This window comes from Vigna radiata, chromosome 8 (assembly GCF_000741045.1).
Source record: "Vigna radiata var. radiata cultivar VC1973A chromosome 8, Vradiata_ver6, whole genome shotgun sequence".
NCBI classification, from domain to species: domain Eukaryota; kingdom Viridiplantae; phylum Streptophyta; class Magnoliopsida; order Fabales; family Fabaceae; genus Vigna; species Vigna radiata.
The window spans coordinates 42,675,179-42,690,756 of NC_028358.1; the positions used below are offsets into that span (position 1 = coordinate 42,675,179).

Below are 15,578 nucleotides of genomic sequence, written 5' to 3' on the forward strand. Positions count from 1 at the left end.
GGCCTCCATTATTGTCCATGGTCACCATCCTTATCCGTACATGTTTCTCTTCTCTGGGATCAACCATTGCTACTTCCTCTCCTAAGCTCTAGACTTTTCCTTCAAATCAATCAACCATAACCTACATCAAAATTATACACTTATTTCTCCACTATTTCAATTTCATACTTAAAACATTTATGTACAGTTTACTGTCTATTAAGCTCCTTCCTTGGGATTTTTTTGACTATGATAGTGCAATTTTGTGATATGATTTTAATTTTTTTCTTACAATTATATAAAGTCATTTCATATTACATTAAAGTTATGTCATTTTTGTATTCAGTTGAATAAAATAAAAAAATATCACTAATTAAAGTTATATTTTATCGATACTAGTTTTCCTTCTAGATCGAAATCGTAGAGTGAATTTAACTTCAGTTTAAAAAGTTTAAGGTCATGTTAAAAGTAGTTTGATTTCTTTACAATGGAATTACGTGACCCACAAGTAGAAAAGTTTAACATTTTTATCCATTTAAAAATATATTATCTTTCTAAAAATATTTATTTTTAGAGTTATCTAATTTATTTGTGAGAGTTCTCGCTCCTTGTTTAGGTATTTCAATATTAGACACCTTCAGAATGATTTCAAGACAATATCTTAAAGTCAATCTAATCAGTTTCATAATTAGAGTAAATTGATTTTCTGTATCTCTTTTTGGACCAATTACTTTTTCTTTGCATGTTAGTCCTTTTATTTTTTTTGTAAAGTTTAAATCTTTTACAAGATTCTATAGAGATAAATTGTCATAACAGTGTATCGTGACCATGTTTCTTTGGTTTGTAGGACTAGATCAAACTTTCTTTGGAGTTATTTTAGGCTTTCTAAAGTCATTTAGTCATATATCAAGTGAGAGAAGCTAAATTACTCTAACCAAACCAAACCAAACCAAACCAAATTGAACCGAGTCGAGTCAAACCGAATCGAACCGAACTAAATCGAAACGAACTGAATCAAACTGAACTTGAATCGAGTAGAGCCAACCGAGTCGGTTGAACCAAACCAAATCGAATTAAACCGAGCCAAACTGAACTAAATTGAGTCGAGTCGAGCCAAACCAAACCAAGTCGAGCAGAACCGGACCAAATTGAACCGAACCGAATTAAGCCTAGCCAAACTAAACCGAACCGAGTCAAGTTGAACCAAACCAAACCAAACAGAGCCTGGTTGAACCGAGCCAGCATAACCAAATCGAACTAAATTGAATCGAGCGGAATGACCAAGCTGAGAGGAGCCGAACTGAGTCAACCAAACCAAACCAAACCAAACTCACCTGTCAAACCAAACTAAATATATCTGAGTTATGTTAAGCTGAATCTAACCGAGTTAAACCAAACCAAACCAACTAAATTAAGTTGAGAACCAATAATCAAACAATGTATTTGTTGTTTTTTTTTTCATCAAACATAATACAAAAGTCGTACTTTCACGCTGTACATGATCAAATATGTTACATTTAAATCCTCATTTTAAATAAAAGTATTTATAAGGTTATACTCTTTTTCATATATTAAATATTTAGTATTTTATCACTTTCCGTATTTTTTTAAGCATCAACATTTAAATTAATTTTGAATCTTAAATTTTACCATATGATTATCATAAAAAAATTTACAGAGGTTTGTTTGTTCATAATTCTTAAAAAATATAAGTTTGGTTATATATCAAAATTAGTTTATATATGAGTTAATCGGTAAAAGGCATTTTTTTTTTCGAAATATGATTTTAAACTTATTTATAAGTCATTGTTAAGATATTAATAATTTTTTTATTCCCTATAAATGTTGAAAGAGAAATTTTCTCCCCCTAATTATATAATTTTTTAGGGAGGTTTCTCAAACCCCTAAGGCCTATAGGTAGCAAAAGTTAAGCAAAGATTGGCAATTGCTTCCTGCACCCAGTCAATTGCTTCTTGCTTCCCATCAAATTTCTAAAATTACCATTTTAGTTTTGTAAAAATTATTTTCTGGATTATTAATTTCAGAAAAGATTATAAAAGTGAATTTAGATTTTAATTTTTTAGAATAAAAACCAATTTTTATTTTGGGAAGTTACTTCTAAATTGTACAAATCGGATAAAGGGTAAAAATGAAACTTTCTTCATATTTGGATGCAAGGGAAATATTTGGAGGTGTGGAAAGAAATTACCTATCTAGGGCCCGGCCCGGTGCAGGAGCATTATCATCATATTAATAAGAATAAGTTTAACAGTACATCCTAACAGGAACGATGTTCAATTTATCTCTTTTAACTTGAATGTCATGAGATGGATTTTGGAAAGTTTTAATATAAATCATATGATAAAAAGTTAAAATAAGAATAAAATAATAATATAAATAAATTAATTTAAAATTAAAATAAATAAATAAAAAGATAAAATGAAATAAATTTTATGCATATATAACAGTGAATTAAATATTAATTAAAAAATTAAAAAATAAAATAAACAGATAAAAAATAAAATAATTTGACATATAATAAAATAAATACAAATAAAAATTAAAAATATTAAATGATTAAAAATTTAACTTTTAAAAATATCAACAAAATAAAATAAATAATAAGATGTATATTCTTTCTTATATTATAATAAATTTACATACATAGTGGCTTTGTGTTAAAAAAATAAAAAATAAAATGAGGTACCATCAAGAGTGAAACTCAAAGTGGTGGCATCTGAAGAAAACGGCACCATCGCTGGTGGCTTGGCTTTCTTCCCATCTTGCGTTGCCGGAGGATACGCCGAGCCGGTACCTTTTGTTCTTTTGTTAGGGTAAGTTTGTTCCTCTCCTTAATCTTTTTTTCCTCCAAATTCAATTCCACGCGATTATTTGGTGAATTTTCCTCTCAATTTCCAATGTTCCTGTTCAATTTATGCATTTCATGCTCTTATTTCCTGCCTTCAACTACTTGTTTTTATCTCTTCATTTGCTATTAATTTCTGCATTTTTGTGTGTTATTTCTATTACCGTGTCCTTCCCTCGCATACGTTGAAGAACCTTTCAAATAAAAAGACTGTTTTGTCTCTCACCTCACACTCACACACAATACAAACATATGTGCGTACTAAAACAAAGGCAAAAACGAAACTCACAGAGTTACTCACTCACAGGACGAAACACCACCGCACAGAGGCGACGAGCGCGAGCCATCACCACGGACCACTCGACGCGAGGGAGAGCGGCGGTTCCGACAGCAGCTTCGCCACCACGAACAGGTACGAGCGTTTATCTCTTGATTTTTTCCTGATTTCGTTGATTTGTTTTGTGATTTTAGTGGTTGTTTTGGGGTTCTACAGATTTTCCAGATTGTATTGAGCTGTGGTTGCCTGATTTTGGGATGTGCTCCTTTGATTTGCCCTGGTTTTGGCTCTTTTTGGATTAGTGTTTCTTTAATGTGTCTTTATGAATTGTGTTATTGTGCATTGTGTGTGTACCATTGTCGGTATTGAAAAACATGCATCTCAAATAATGTATTGAAAAACATGTATCTCAAATAATGTATTGAAAAACTGCACTAAAAGTCAGCTTGCTTGCTTCCAGTACCAAAAAAAAAAATCATAACTGGAGGGCCAGCCCGCCCTGCTGCCGGACAGGTTCTGTGTTTCAGCCCGTTTTCATGGGCCAGCCCGGTCTGGCCTGTTTTCGATGGATCGGGCTGCAACGGACGGTGCTGGCCTCCTTTTGTTACACTTACCTTTTTTCTGGCTTTGTTAATTTTATTTTTATTATTATGCAGGCATTGGTACAGTGTAGGAAGCTTGAAAATGTTTTCGGGTGTGAAATTCATTCCCCGGGACCAGGTGAATAGAGCTACTGTACTTGTATCTCAGTGTGAGTGTTATTGTTCCTATTTCCCGTGTCTGATTGTGTGTATTAGGTGGATGATGAGGACTTGGATTCTTCCTCGAAAGAAAGGAAAAAATCATATAAGAGAAGGGGAAAGAATAAGAAGAAAGGGAGGAGCTCTAGGGACAGTTCTGATGATGACGGGCTAGTTAAGATCAAGAAAGGATCTAGGAAGAAGAAGTGGTATTCGTCTGATGAAGATTCTTCTCTTTACTCAAGTGAAAGTGAGAGTGATAAAGATGAAAAGAAGAGAAGGAGTAAATCAAAAAATAAAAGGGACGATTCTCCTAGTAAGATGGAAATTGCGAGAAAAGAAATGGGACTGGATTGGATGCTCAGGGCTCAAAGTAAGAAGCCTGCAGTTACGGAAACAGAGGAGAATTTATCAGAGGAGGTTCCTGTTGAGGAGGTATGTCTGTTAAATATCTTTCCCTCCTGTCTGTTAACATATGTAGCTTTCCTGATGGGTTCTGTATTTATATTCTTTTGCTGTCCTCAATGGAGGACAGAGTATTTTATTTTGACTAGTTTTTTCATGCTTTTGTTTGAATTTTCTCATTAACTGATATATGTTGGTGTGTTTTCTACTATTGCTTACAAGATATGAAAGAATAAATGAGAAGGGAAGGATAAAATAACTACAAATAAGACCAAAGAATAAATCAAAGCGAAGAGAAACTTCTTTTCCCTTATATTGCTATCACTCATCACATTAAGAGATAAAATAAAAGGCAAATGGGAAAAAATATGAGGTATTTTCCAAAACTAAAAGAATGTATTAGGCAGTGACATGGTGAGCTAATGCCTCCTGAAGATAAAATGGTTTGATTATTTGGCCTTCTTCTGCAGGAGAAGTATTTTATATTATTTTCTTTATTCAATTATTGATATATTGATTTTGTTTGAGATAAAAGTGCTGGATAACAATGTTTTAATTTCTCTGTTGAAATTCCGATAGTTGAACTGCCTTTCCATTTGTTGTGGTTTGTATTAAACATTGTCATAGAGTTTGCAGCTTGACTTCATCTTTCATTCTGAGCCAATGTATGGTGATAAAAGGGCATATTTGTTTGCTTTCTTTTTCAGCCAAAGAAAGCGAATCCTAAGGAACTGAATCCATATTTGAAGGATAGTGGAAGTGGTTACCCAGAAGAAAAGGATGGAGCTAAAGTTGGTGCTGACCAACTTCTATCTTCTTCTCTTGTTGGGGATGGAGGAGCAAGTTGGAGACTCAAAGCCTTAAAGCGTTCACAAGAACAAGCAGCTCGAGAAGGACGAAACTTTAATGAGGTTATTTTGCCTTTTTGTTCCTATTTAAGATGGCATCTTTGTCATGCTGTAAAAAATTGCCATTTACTTATATTGATATATGCAGGTTGTGCAAGAAAGGTGGGGTTCTCTGGGTGAGTTGACCGCATCTGTTGCATCTAATGCAGCTGCTCCTGGTCGAGCACATCTACGTGCTATAAAAAATAGACAAAAAGGGATAACGGAAGAAAACTCTCCAGATTCTCACAAGCGTGGTGGAAGGGCTCCTAATAAAAGGGTAACTTTGATGAGAAATAAATAACTGTTTTACGTTTCTTTCTTGTTCCTTCAACTTGTTTTGTGTCCAATAAATATTATGGTGTTAATCACATTTTTCTGGAATTTTGCACTTTACTTAAATCGGCTAATGAAATGCTAACAGGACTACTTAAAGGATGTTTCTGTTCGCCACCATGAAATGAGAAAACCTAAAGTTGAAGATTCATTGTCTTGGGGAAAGCGAAAGAGCCACCAACGCATGGTAGCTGAGGGTGCTGGGATAATCTCTGCCGCAGTATCTAGTCTAAATAAGTTTTCTAATGATGGAAGCTTTATGCAAAATTTCGGTAGCAAGATGAGTAATAATTCTGATGGCTCTGTTTTGGAAAGTGTTGAATTGGAAGAAGTTCCGTTAGAAGCAAACACTCCTGTGGAAAGAAGTGCTGAAGTCAAGAATGAGATGAGTGCAAATCAGTTGGCAGCCAAGGCTATGCAACTTCGTTTGAAGGGAAAGCATGAAGAAGCTGAAAAACTAATGGTAAAGCATATAATAATAGGATATGGTGTCTTTTCTGGATGGTTGCATCTCATCGTTTTTGCAGTTTAAACCAGCGCATTGTATTTTTCCCACCCTTGACCATTTTATTATGTGCCTGTTCAGTGTTGAATTCGACAATAGTGCTATTAATTTATTCCTTATTACCAGCTTAGATAAAGTAGAAATGGTCAGAACAAACTTTTTTTTTTTTTCAGATAATGGTTCCAATGTTTGTGATTATGGCCCTTATTATAGAATTAGGACAAACTTTTCTCCTTTCCTGGTGCCTTGAAAAGTCTATCTTGAATTATAACTTCCTTCATTGTTTCTCTGATCTCTGCTATATTATAGTTTTCTTTCCATCAGTATTTGCTACTAGTTAAAATGCTTCTGTCAATCTTGCTTTGTCACTTGCCCTGAAATTGGACATTTTTTCTGAACTTCTTCTCTTTCATGTTTTCTATGGCTTTCTTCTTGGAAGTGGGATTTGTTAGATGGTGCTAAACTGTCGAGGAGTTGAAAAACTTCTACTTTTGTATGAGTACATAATGCATTATCTATCGTTGCCTTTTGCTTTGGGAGGAGGTGACATTAGCCTAGTTAATTGGCTTGATGATAATAGTTGATTCTAATGTAATTGATTCTGAAATTCTTGAGATGTTGACTCTTAATGTTAAGTTTTAACGATCAATTCATAGTCAAAATCCCTTGATTTATACAGATAGATTTTATTTAGGTAAAAGTAAGCAAACAGACAATATTCAACATATTGTATTTATCTTTCATTTACAGAAACTTATCCTTCTAGTTTGTTGATTATTTTTCATTGTCTGTTTTTTTTTTTCTTGTTTGGTGGGCAGCAAGAAGTAAAAGTTATGAACACAAAACAGGAAAATCAAGATCATTCAATTAGATCAAGAACAGATGGCAGTTCTAGCAGGTATTTGGCTGTTTGTGTATTTGTTTGTGTTCTCGTCCATTATCCCACTCGCAGTTTATTCATTTCTAATGTGAAAACATTATGCCCAAGATAAAGTTTCTCATGTTACAGAAAAAACTGAGCTTCTCTTATTTATGTTTAGTTTGCCTTTCTATATTCTTTTTATGTTTGTAATCATGTTTGACGTGTTACACTATTATTAGTGGTCTCTACTCTGCAGCTTTATTTATCCTTGTAATATTTATAATGCTTTAATGGCTATGTTTTACTTTTTTAAGGTATGCTATGCAAAAGATACCTGCGGCTGGACAGAAGAAAGGAGAAGATGATGCTGATATGCATCTTGCCCGCAAGATAATGCAGAACAAGAAGTTTAGTATTTCCACTCAGGCTGATGATGAATATGATTTTGAGGATGGCCCAAGCAGAAAGAGTAGAAAGAAGCAAGCAGGTGATGACGGCAAGATCCAAAAAAAAACTAATCGGTTCTTGACTCAGCAAGAACGCTGCCTCTTTTGTTTAGAAAATCCAAATCGACCTATGCATCTTGTTGTTTCAATCGCAAATTTCACATATCTTATGTTGCCACAGTGGCAGCCCGTGGTTCCTGGTCATTGCTGCATTTTACCAATTCAGGTGACTTCAATATCTGCTACTGTCAGTTTTTTTAGGAGTTGAAAGCAGTGAAGTTTTTTGTTTATTTAGCACAATCCCTGCAATATGAGTGATATGCGGGTCCAGGAGAATATTCAAATGGATGACAGTGACGGGAATTTAAGTGTATTTGATACTGCTTTCTTGAACTTGGGATAATAGTTTGGTAGATTAGTATTATTGCATGAATTCGGAGTAACATTAAGTTGTATTAATTTGACTTGAATTGAAAGTGCTGTACAGATTTTTGAGCCGCCTGGTCTTGTGCCATAAGAACTTGGTTATTTTTTATTTTCATGGAATTTTAACCTTGCTACTCTGTCTTTCCCTTTTATCTGACAGCATGAATCAGCTACAAGAACTGTGGACGATAATGTGTGGACAGAAATTCGAAACTTTAAGAAGTGCCTAATTATGATGTTCGCTAAGCAAGAAAAGGAGGTAGTGTTTCTTGAGACAGTTATGGGATTGGCCCAGCAACGAAGGCATTGTATGGTTGAGTGCATTCCTTTACCCCAAGATATTGCCAAAGAGGCTCCTTTGTACTTTAAAAAGGTGAGTTGCCAAACATTATTTTCTGTGTTGTCCTGATTACTGTCTTTCTCTTCAAAATCGATGTTTTTCATTAATGCATCCGGGAAATCAACTACCAATCCTTTAGGCTGCACATAATTGCGTAATGGTGTGTTCAAAGCCAGCATGAAATTAATCTTCTAGAGTTTCTTTCTTGGTTCTTGTGCTATCGAACTGAATTATCATAGCAGTCTATATTTGATTCCTAACACTGACACACTAGTGTAGCTAGGGTAGCTATGATGTACGGATACGTGTTGTCTTGTTTCTATCCATTATTATTAACCGCATTTAATATTTGTTTTTAGTTTTCTATTACCAGCATTTTAAAAATTTAAACTCTTTAAATTGGGTTCACCATAGGCGATTGATGAAGCTGAAGATGAGTGGAGCCAGCACAATGCCAAGAAACTTATTGATACAAGTCAAAAGGGATTGCGCAATTCAATTCCCAAACACTTTCCATATTTCCACGTTGAATTTGGTCTAAACAAGGGTTTTGTCCATGTTATTGATGATGAAAAACAATTTAATAGCAGCCTCGGGTTGAATGTGGTAAGAGGCATGCTGCAATTGGCAGATGAGGACATGTATAGACGACGACGCTACGAGGTCATGGAGGTTCAAAAGCAGTTAGTTGCAAGCTTTTCCAAAGAGTGGGATCATTTTGACTGGACAAAACAGCTTCATGAAACTTCCTAACAAACGTTTTACAGATTAGGTCACGTTGATTTAAGGATTTAGTTAATCTACATTGTAATCTGCCCTGGCATACAATATCTTAGTGATAGAAATGAATGTGGCGGTGCTGTGTGTACTCATTTCTTTTCAAAAAAGGTAAAAAGAATGTGAATTATTGTTTATTCGTTGTTCGTGTACTGTACATTATTTTATCGAAATTTACAATTTTAGCTTGTGAAAATGAAACATTTTGTATATTTTGACCCCCACCAGTACATAGGGAACTCAAGATGGTGCAACTATTTTATAAGAATTATAGGTTTATTCATATGAACTTTGCAATGATTTTACAGATTTATTTAAATTAATGTTATTATTTCTAATCAAGATGCCACGGAACTGTGTAACAAGAAAATCACAAAATAGCATAAAAGCTATCGACCGAATAATTTTCTTTTAGTTTCTCACAAATTAGTGATTACATTATGAGGGAAACATCCATTTTGTAGTCCCTTGCTAGTCTCTTAAATGGTTTACGAGGAGAATGACATTGATTAATTACTTAGCATGAAAGTCTATTCCGTCTTAAGTTACAGTATAATGTTATATGAAATCTATAAGCATTAAATTTTAATATAGCAATCCCTTCACTAATTTTCAAGTCAAATTATTTCACATTGATAGCAAGATGGAAATTTATTTCTAGTACAAGTACTTCGCTTGGATCCCTTTATGTGGTAAAATATTTCCCTCATAAATGTCTCACTAATTTAATAATATTTTTTTATTAAATAATTTAATTTGAGAAATGGAATAGACTCGCAACTTACAGAAAATAAAAATCCAAACAAGTAAATGTCGCAAGAAATATAAGAGGGTTCTTACAACTACAAAACTTATATTTAAAACAGAAGGAAACTGAATCTATAATCATAACTCACCAACTTTTGATCCCGTTTTAAATTTTAAATCTTTAGTCTAAAAGCAATGGATAATAAACATCGTTTAATATTTTAACCAAGATTAAGTAAACTAATATTTTTTACTCAGTTCTCAATACAACATTAATTATTATATTTCTAATTTGTTGATAAGGAAACTAAAGAAATATTTAAATTTACAACATAAAAAATAAATTTATTAACAGAATGAGATTTTATTAATAAAAATGATTTAAGAAGTAACACACTTATTATTATTGTCAATATTTAAGAAAAACATTAAACTGTAATCATTAACGAAAAAAAAGGTGTCACTATAAGATGCCTACTTTTCAGAAAATGACATAAATAAAGATGGTAAAAAAAACACTTAGTATCCATAAGGCTTTCATTTCTCCATGGACAGCAGGAATGTAATTACAGTAACAACTATGGATTTCGCAAAACATCATGCGTCATACAAAAGTTGCAACAATAAAAAAAATAAATAAACTGTTTCAGTTAACCAAGACTTCATGGAGAAAAGGAAAACCTTGCTGCACCAGTCCCTGCTTTGTGTCAAGTTGGGATACTTCTGGCCAAATTCATCACTCTGATCTAGTCAATAGCTAATTGTCATCTGGTTTCTTCAAGTTCAAACAATTATCTGATGCTTGCCTAAACAGTTCTTGAACCTGATTCAATTCCTTCTCTGACATCAAGAACACAAAGTGTTAGTTAGACTCATACCTTCTCTAGACATCCTAAAGTCCAAAGCACATTACAGCTGCATTTTCAGTCAGAATTATAAGTTAATGTACATTACAGATGGATACCAGCCTTCACCGAACTACTACAGTTGTATAGCCCATAAAATGCTTAATATTGCTTGAAGAAACTACTTTTGCATGTATGATTTTTCTTTTGGAGATTCTAAAACTCAGTTTGGCTATCTAACATGAATTTACAGTTTCATTTGTTATACAGAGAAATCAAGAAATAAAGCTCAGAGTTCAGAAATAAAGAGAGAATTGGACAACCTGCAGCTTCCAACTGCTTTTGAAGTTCTTGGCCTATTGCATCATTTTCAGCCTGGAAGGCGAAAAAATGCAGAAACGATGTAAAAGCATAAACACTGTTTGTAACAATTAGATTACTTGTTATTAAGTTCACCAGTCAATCACATAAAAAGTGAGGTGTGAGATACACACTTGTAGTTCTGTTATCCTCTTAAGCTGTGCTTCTTCACCTGACTCGGATATAGGAAGAGCCGCAACTAATGCATCAAACTACAGAAAAACCCATATATTTCATGGATAAATTATGAGTGATGAAATAATGAAGACAAAAGGCTCAATAAATAATGAAGTTCAGCATCACAAAATAAGAAAGATATAAGCCTGAGTCCAATTGGTTAAATTGGTTCTATGTATACATCCAATGTTGGTTTACAATTTCCAAGCAAGCATTGCATGTTATCCTCAAACAAACACAATTGAAATACTGGATACACATCTGTTTTTATCCAAAGGTAACTTGAACATTTTGCTTTGAGAAATAATACCATATGCACCCATGCCAGTCTTAGAATATGTTTATTTAGTAGGATCTGTATAATATATTTCAGAAGAAATACTAAAAAAGTTAAGATATGTTGGGGACCTTCTTCTTTTGTTGATAGAAATTATAAAGGATAGATTCAATGCACTGGAACAAGAAATTTCAACAATTAAATCAAGAATGAAAGAAAAAGCCCCAAAAACTAAGAACATGAAGTGTAACACGGTATACCAATATCCATGTACATCTCTACCAAAGATATCCCCTAGAAAAACCATTTGCAGGCACTACGAAGAAGCTAAGTGAACTATTTCATGATCTCAAATAAAAACCCGAGGCATCATTTGACAAAAGAAAAATCTGACGCATCTTTCCAACCATGTACACCACACAATCCCAAATTGAGAACGCCAAAGCCTTTTAACATCTCTATCACACTCTAAACCTCTAAAATTAACACGGGAACTTTTGAAGCCCCTCTGGAAAAACCAAATGTTCACCAAAAACACCAAACAATTTATTCCAAAAGAAGGGAAACTGCCAGAGCAGTTCAAAACTCAACGGGCACAACACACAATAGTCAGCAGACAATGCAATTAGAGGTCTTTAAATTTGAATTAAATAACTGGCAGTAATCCAGTTTAGAAAATCAGTTCAAACAAAATATTTAGACTTTGTAGGTGCAACGGATTTCCAAACCGACTAATAAAAAACGAATGAACCATTTTGAGACTTTGAAGATAATGATAAAACAGAAGCAAGATTTGCAAGAAAATGAACCTGATGTGTCAAAGACCAACCGAAATCCTCAGGTGAGATTTTTAAGACAACTAAATAAAAAATGGCAAAAAGGGACTGTATTGCAGAGAATTCCCATTATAATGAATTCCTTAAGAAGGATAAATAATAAACTTGAATTACAGGAGAACTATGAAAAATTATATAATATAGAACCAAAGAGAAAGCAGAACACCAAAAATCAAAGAGAGAACAGAACATGAGAGTGAGTGCTGGGTTGATGGTTACGATGCCAACAATAGTGAGACTAGTGGCAAAGGAAGTGACGTGAGTGCTCTGATGGCTGATGGAGTTTACTCCCGATTTTGACAATATTAACAACTAAGTATGATATACTAATCTGCCTTTCACTATTGACTAAGATGCTATGTACCTGCTTGGCAGCCTTCACTAAAGTAGAACTCATCAACTTTGGCTGCTCTGAAAAATTTGTCCCCTCTTCTGTAGGATGTGCTGGTGGTTCAGGATAATTTGGCGACAGTCTATTAGGAGGGGCATCCCTTTGCAGTGTCCCAATGGTATTGAAAGCTAAATGTGCAATCAGATTAACCTGTTCTTGTAATTGGGAAATTATATCCATTGCAACCTTGTGGAGGAACTTTTGAAATGTACCTGCACCTTAAGAAACAAAGCTTATATGCAAAACTTTATGTAAATTCATCAAGGTCTAGGGCACAAAAAAATGTAATATTAGAACTGCCAATAAATGATATATATGAATAGCTTCAAAATTTACACCATGAATTACTGGTTGCATCGGCAAAACACACACAAAAGGTAACAAAATCACGGAGACATTCTTAATTTCAGGTATTCGAAAACGAATCACATAGTGTTTTTCTAGGATTTAGGCTAAAAATGGTTATTTTGAAGGAAAATAAATGAATCTATTATAGATTATCTGCACTGGGGGATAGAGACTGAAATTTGCACTGCATCTATGATAGCAGTGGTTGGTTCTAAATTCAACTTTTATGTGTTTCATCTCATTCACATGGGCTATAGCAGTGTGTTCATGGCTTAGCGGCAGAAAAAAAGGGCAAAAGCTTCTAAAAGCAAACAAAAACTAACAAACCTGCAATCTCATCTCACCTCCTCTTTAAGCAATTTTTAATTTTAAGAGCCAAAACATCAACAACAGAAGCAAACCAAAGCAAAGCAAGCCGCAATAATCCTTTCTCAATTTTGTTTTTTGTTTTTTTCATTATTATTCTCTCTCAAAAGAGAGAAACCAAAAACTAAAACCGAATAACAAACTAAACCTAGATTGTACACAAGAAAGAGCGTTTAAGTGTTCGCTCTTAACTAGATTTGCGTCCTCTTCGTCATTGATGAAATTTGCAGCGAAAAAACTAGGGCAAATCAAGAGGGAAACAAAAATTCAAGCAAAATCCAAAAAACGAACCTGCTGTGGTACTCTCTGATTGACTCTGCACTCTGCTCTGGTCTGAGAAGATTGCTCTCTTCTTGCTTTGCTGTGTGGACAAAAATCTAAAGGCGAGGTTGGCGGGCTAACTCACTTATCAGAGTAACTTCACTTTCTTCTACAACTTGTTAAATCATTCTTGTAGGAAATTTCAAATGGGTTTAGTATTTTAGTTTTTATTTTTAAGAATTTGATATAATAAGTTTCTTTTTCGATAGTTTTGTATTAATGCTGTTAAAAGAAGTGTCATATGTCATATTGTAATCTTTTTTATTTTTTTCTCTGTTTTTATCCAAATTAAAATCAAATTTAATTTTTGGATAAATATCATACAAGTAATTTTATTAAAATATATATTTATTAAATACTTTTAAAAAAATTAAGTTTATGTATATTTATGTTTTATATTAAATTTTATTTATCTTTTAAAAATTTTAAATTTATCTATTTAAAATTATTATAAAATTGTTTTAAAATATTTAAATTTTATAAAATTATTATTTTAAAACCAATTCAAATATTTGTATAAAAAATATTAAATTTTACACATTTTAAAAATATACATTTATTTAAAAGATTTGAAGAAATTGATAACTTAATTTTATCTTACAAAATATAATTGATAAATAATTTAATGTATTTGTCAGTTAAAATTAATTTTGATTTTTTGTTATTAAAATTAATTTTTATTAGTTATTTTAATAAAAATTTATTTTACAAAGATTTGAATTGACACATAATAAAAAAAACTAGTTATATAAGAAATTTTATGTAACACATAATAAAAAAACTAGTTATATAAGAAATTTTATGTAATTTTCTCTTTATATATGTATTATTTCTAAATTTCATTCTTTAATTACTTGTATAAGTATTTTTTAAATTCATTTTCTTAAATCAATTTTTTAATTTGGAATTCGACTATTGAAATCAAAATGTAGTAGAATTAAAAGGTTAAGTAGAACTCACTGGAGAACAATACCACTTTGATTTACAAAGGAAGTAGAAGTAATCTACATAAAAACCAAAAAAGTTTGACTGAAATTGCAGAGCTTTCCAAAAGGAAAGCCCTTTCAAAAATTGGCGTATGCCGCTTCAAGTGACAAGCACACGGTATTCTTTAGTAAAAGGCGAAAGAATAGTTCGCTTTGTACTTATCACACGGCTCCGTGAATAACATTGGGTGACCATCTTTCATCTTATAGGATAAGCTGCCCACTTTTCCTTTGAAACCATTCGATGTGGGACTTGGGAAAAACATAACTCTTCATTATTCTTGTGCTCTCCGAATGAAGATTCCTCGTGTTCAAAATCAGGTTTCGTAAGAAAAATCAAATCATTTGTGTTGTAAATGTGGAAGACAGATTCACGGCTTCCCATCTGACACTAGAAACCAGTGTTATATAACTAAAACTGAATGAAAATGAAAGTTGAACAACCAAATTGGCAAAAGCCCATGAACATATATGAATTAAATACTGTATCAGAGTCCAAAACTTCTTAAGTTGGCTCACATTCTATCTGAACAAAAGTTTAGTTCAAATACTATCACACTCAAAGTCCATTTTTAAAGTCTGAAAGAGCTAATTGAAATACAACCGACCTACTTTAGGAAACAATGACCATACACTCGGCTTCTAGCTTGATGAAGTAAGCAGATCAAAATATGATATCCTGATCTNAAGCATATATAAATAAACTGAGTTACAACTTAGCCAGTGCTGGAAATAAAGAGGAATATACACAGCTTAATAANCCTTTACACACAACATGATAATGAGCTATCACATAATGGAACATAGATTCAGTGACAACGTGGTGGACAATGGTAAAAACAAATTGTTAAACATGAAANGAAATTACTGTAGCTTACGGAAACTTCTCCTGCAGCCAAAATAATGGTTGCAGGACCAATGTAGCTCAGTCTCACACCATTACAAAGGAACAGTTATCAAATTCATTCATAAAAATGCACATACCTTAAACAAGTGATTCACACGTTTACCGAAATCAAGTCTGGTGTACATCTTTTATTCCAACCCTATCAGATACTTATCTGTCATTATAGTGATA

At 33.0% G+C, this 15,578-nt stretch overlaps 2 protein-coding genes across 4 annotated transcripts in view; one reads left to right on the plus strand and one right to left on the minus strand.

Moving 5' to 3' along the window:
* Positions 1–8,986, plus strand: part of LOC106772066 (CWF19-like protein 2) — a 21,075-nt gene extending 12,089 nt beyond the window's left edge. The window contains exons 1-11 of one of the 2 annotated variants that reach the window (XM_014658218.2): positions 2,666–2,813; positions 3,153–3,257; positions 3,779–3,842; positions 3,920–4,297; positions 4,975–5,178; positions 5,264–5,434; positions 5,579–5,953; positions 6,814–6,893; positions 7,172–7,529; positions 7,890–8,102; positions 8,484–8,986. In XM_014658218.2, the coding sequence (XP_014513704.1) occupies positions 3,807–3,842; positions 3,920–4,297; positions 4,975–5,178; positions 5,264–5,434; positions 5,579–5,953; positions 6,814–6,893; positions 7,172–7,529; positions 7,890–8,102; positions 8,484–8,822 (2,154 nt within the window). In that variant the 5' untranslated portion in view covers positions 2,666–2,813; positions 3,153–3,257; positions 3,779–3,806 and the 3' untranslated portion in view covers positions 8,823–8,986. Of the gene's footprint in view, positions 1–2,665; positions 2,814–3,152; positions 3,258–3,778; positions 3,843–3,919; positions 4,298–4,974; positions 5,179–5,263; positions 5,435–5,578; positions 5,954–6,813; positions 6,894–7,171; positions 7,530–7,889; positions 8,103–8,483 lie in introns of those variants that run through there. The other variant, XM_014658219.2, reaches the window with a different exon arrangement.
* Positions 8,987–10,101: 1,115 nt separating this feature from the next.
* LOC106770981 (mediator of RNA polymerase II transcription subunit 21) lies at positions 10,102–13,681 on the minus strand. Of its 2 annotated transcripts, none has more exons than XM_014656845.2 (5): positions 13,485–13,681; positions 12,453–12,691; positions 10,933–11,010; positions 10,762–10,813; positions 10,102–10,433 (listed from the first exon to the last, which is right to left on the minus strand). In XM_014656845.2, exons 2-5 carry the CDS (start codon positions 12,657–12,659, stop codon positions 10,351–10,353), a joined length of 420 nt encoding a protein of 139 aa, XP_014512331.1. In that variant the 5' UTR covers positions 12,660–12,691; positions 13,485–13,681; the 3' UTR covers positions 10,102–10,350. The 2 variants fall into 2 exon arrangements, with proteins under 2 accessions (XP_014512331.1, XP_014512330.1); XM_014656844.2 differs by having other exon boundaries at positions 12,453–12,697.
* Positions 13,682–15,578: the final 1,897 nt, after the last annotated feature.

What these genes read in the sequence shown, in the direction of transcription:
- LOC106770981 (XM_014656845.2), bottom strand. Translation starts at nt 12,659, where the DNA reads ATGGATATAATTTCCCAATTACAAGAACAGGTTAATCTGATTGCACAT. An exon ending in AGAGGATAACAGAACTACAA is followed by an intron (nt 10,814 to 10,932) that starts GTGTGTATCTCA and finishes TTCGCCTTCCAG; the next exon opens with GCTGAAAATGATGCAATAGG. An exon ending in AAAGCAGTTGGAAGCTGCAG is followed by an intron (nt 10,434 to 10,761) that starts GTTGTCCAATTC and finishes TCTTGATGTCAG; the next exon opens with AGAAGGAATTGAATCAGGTT.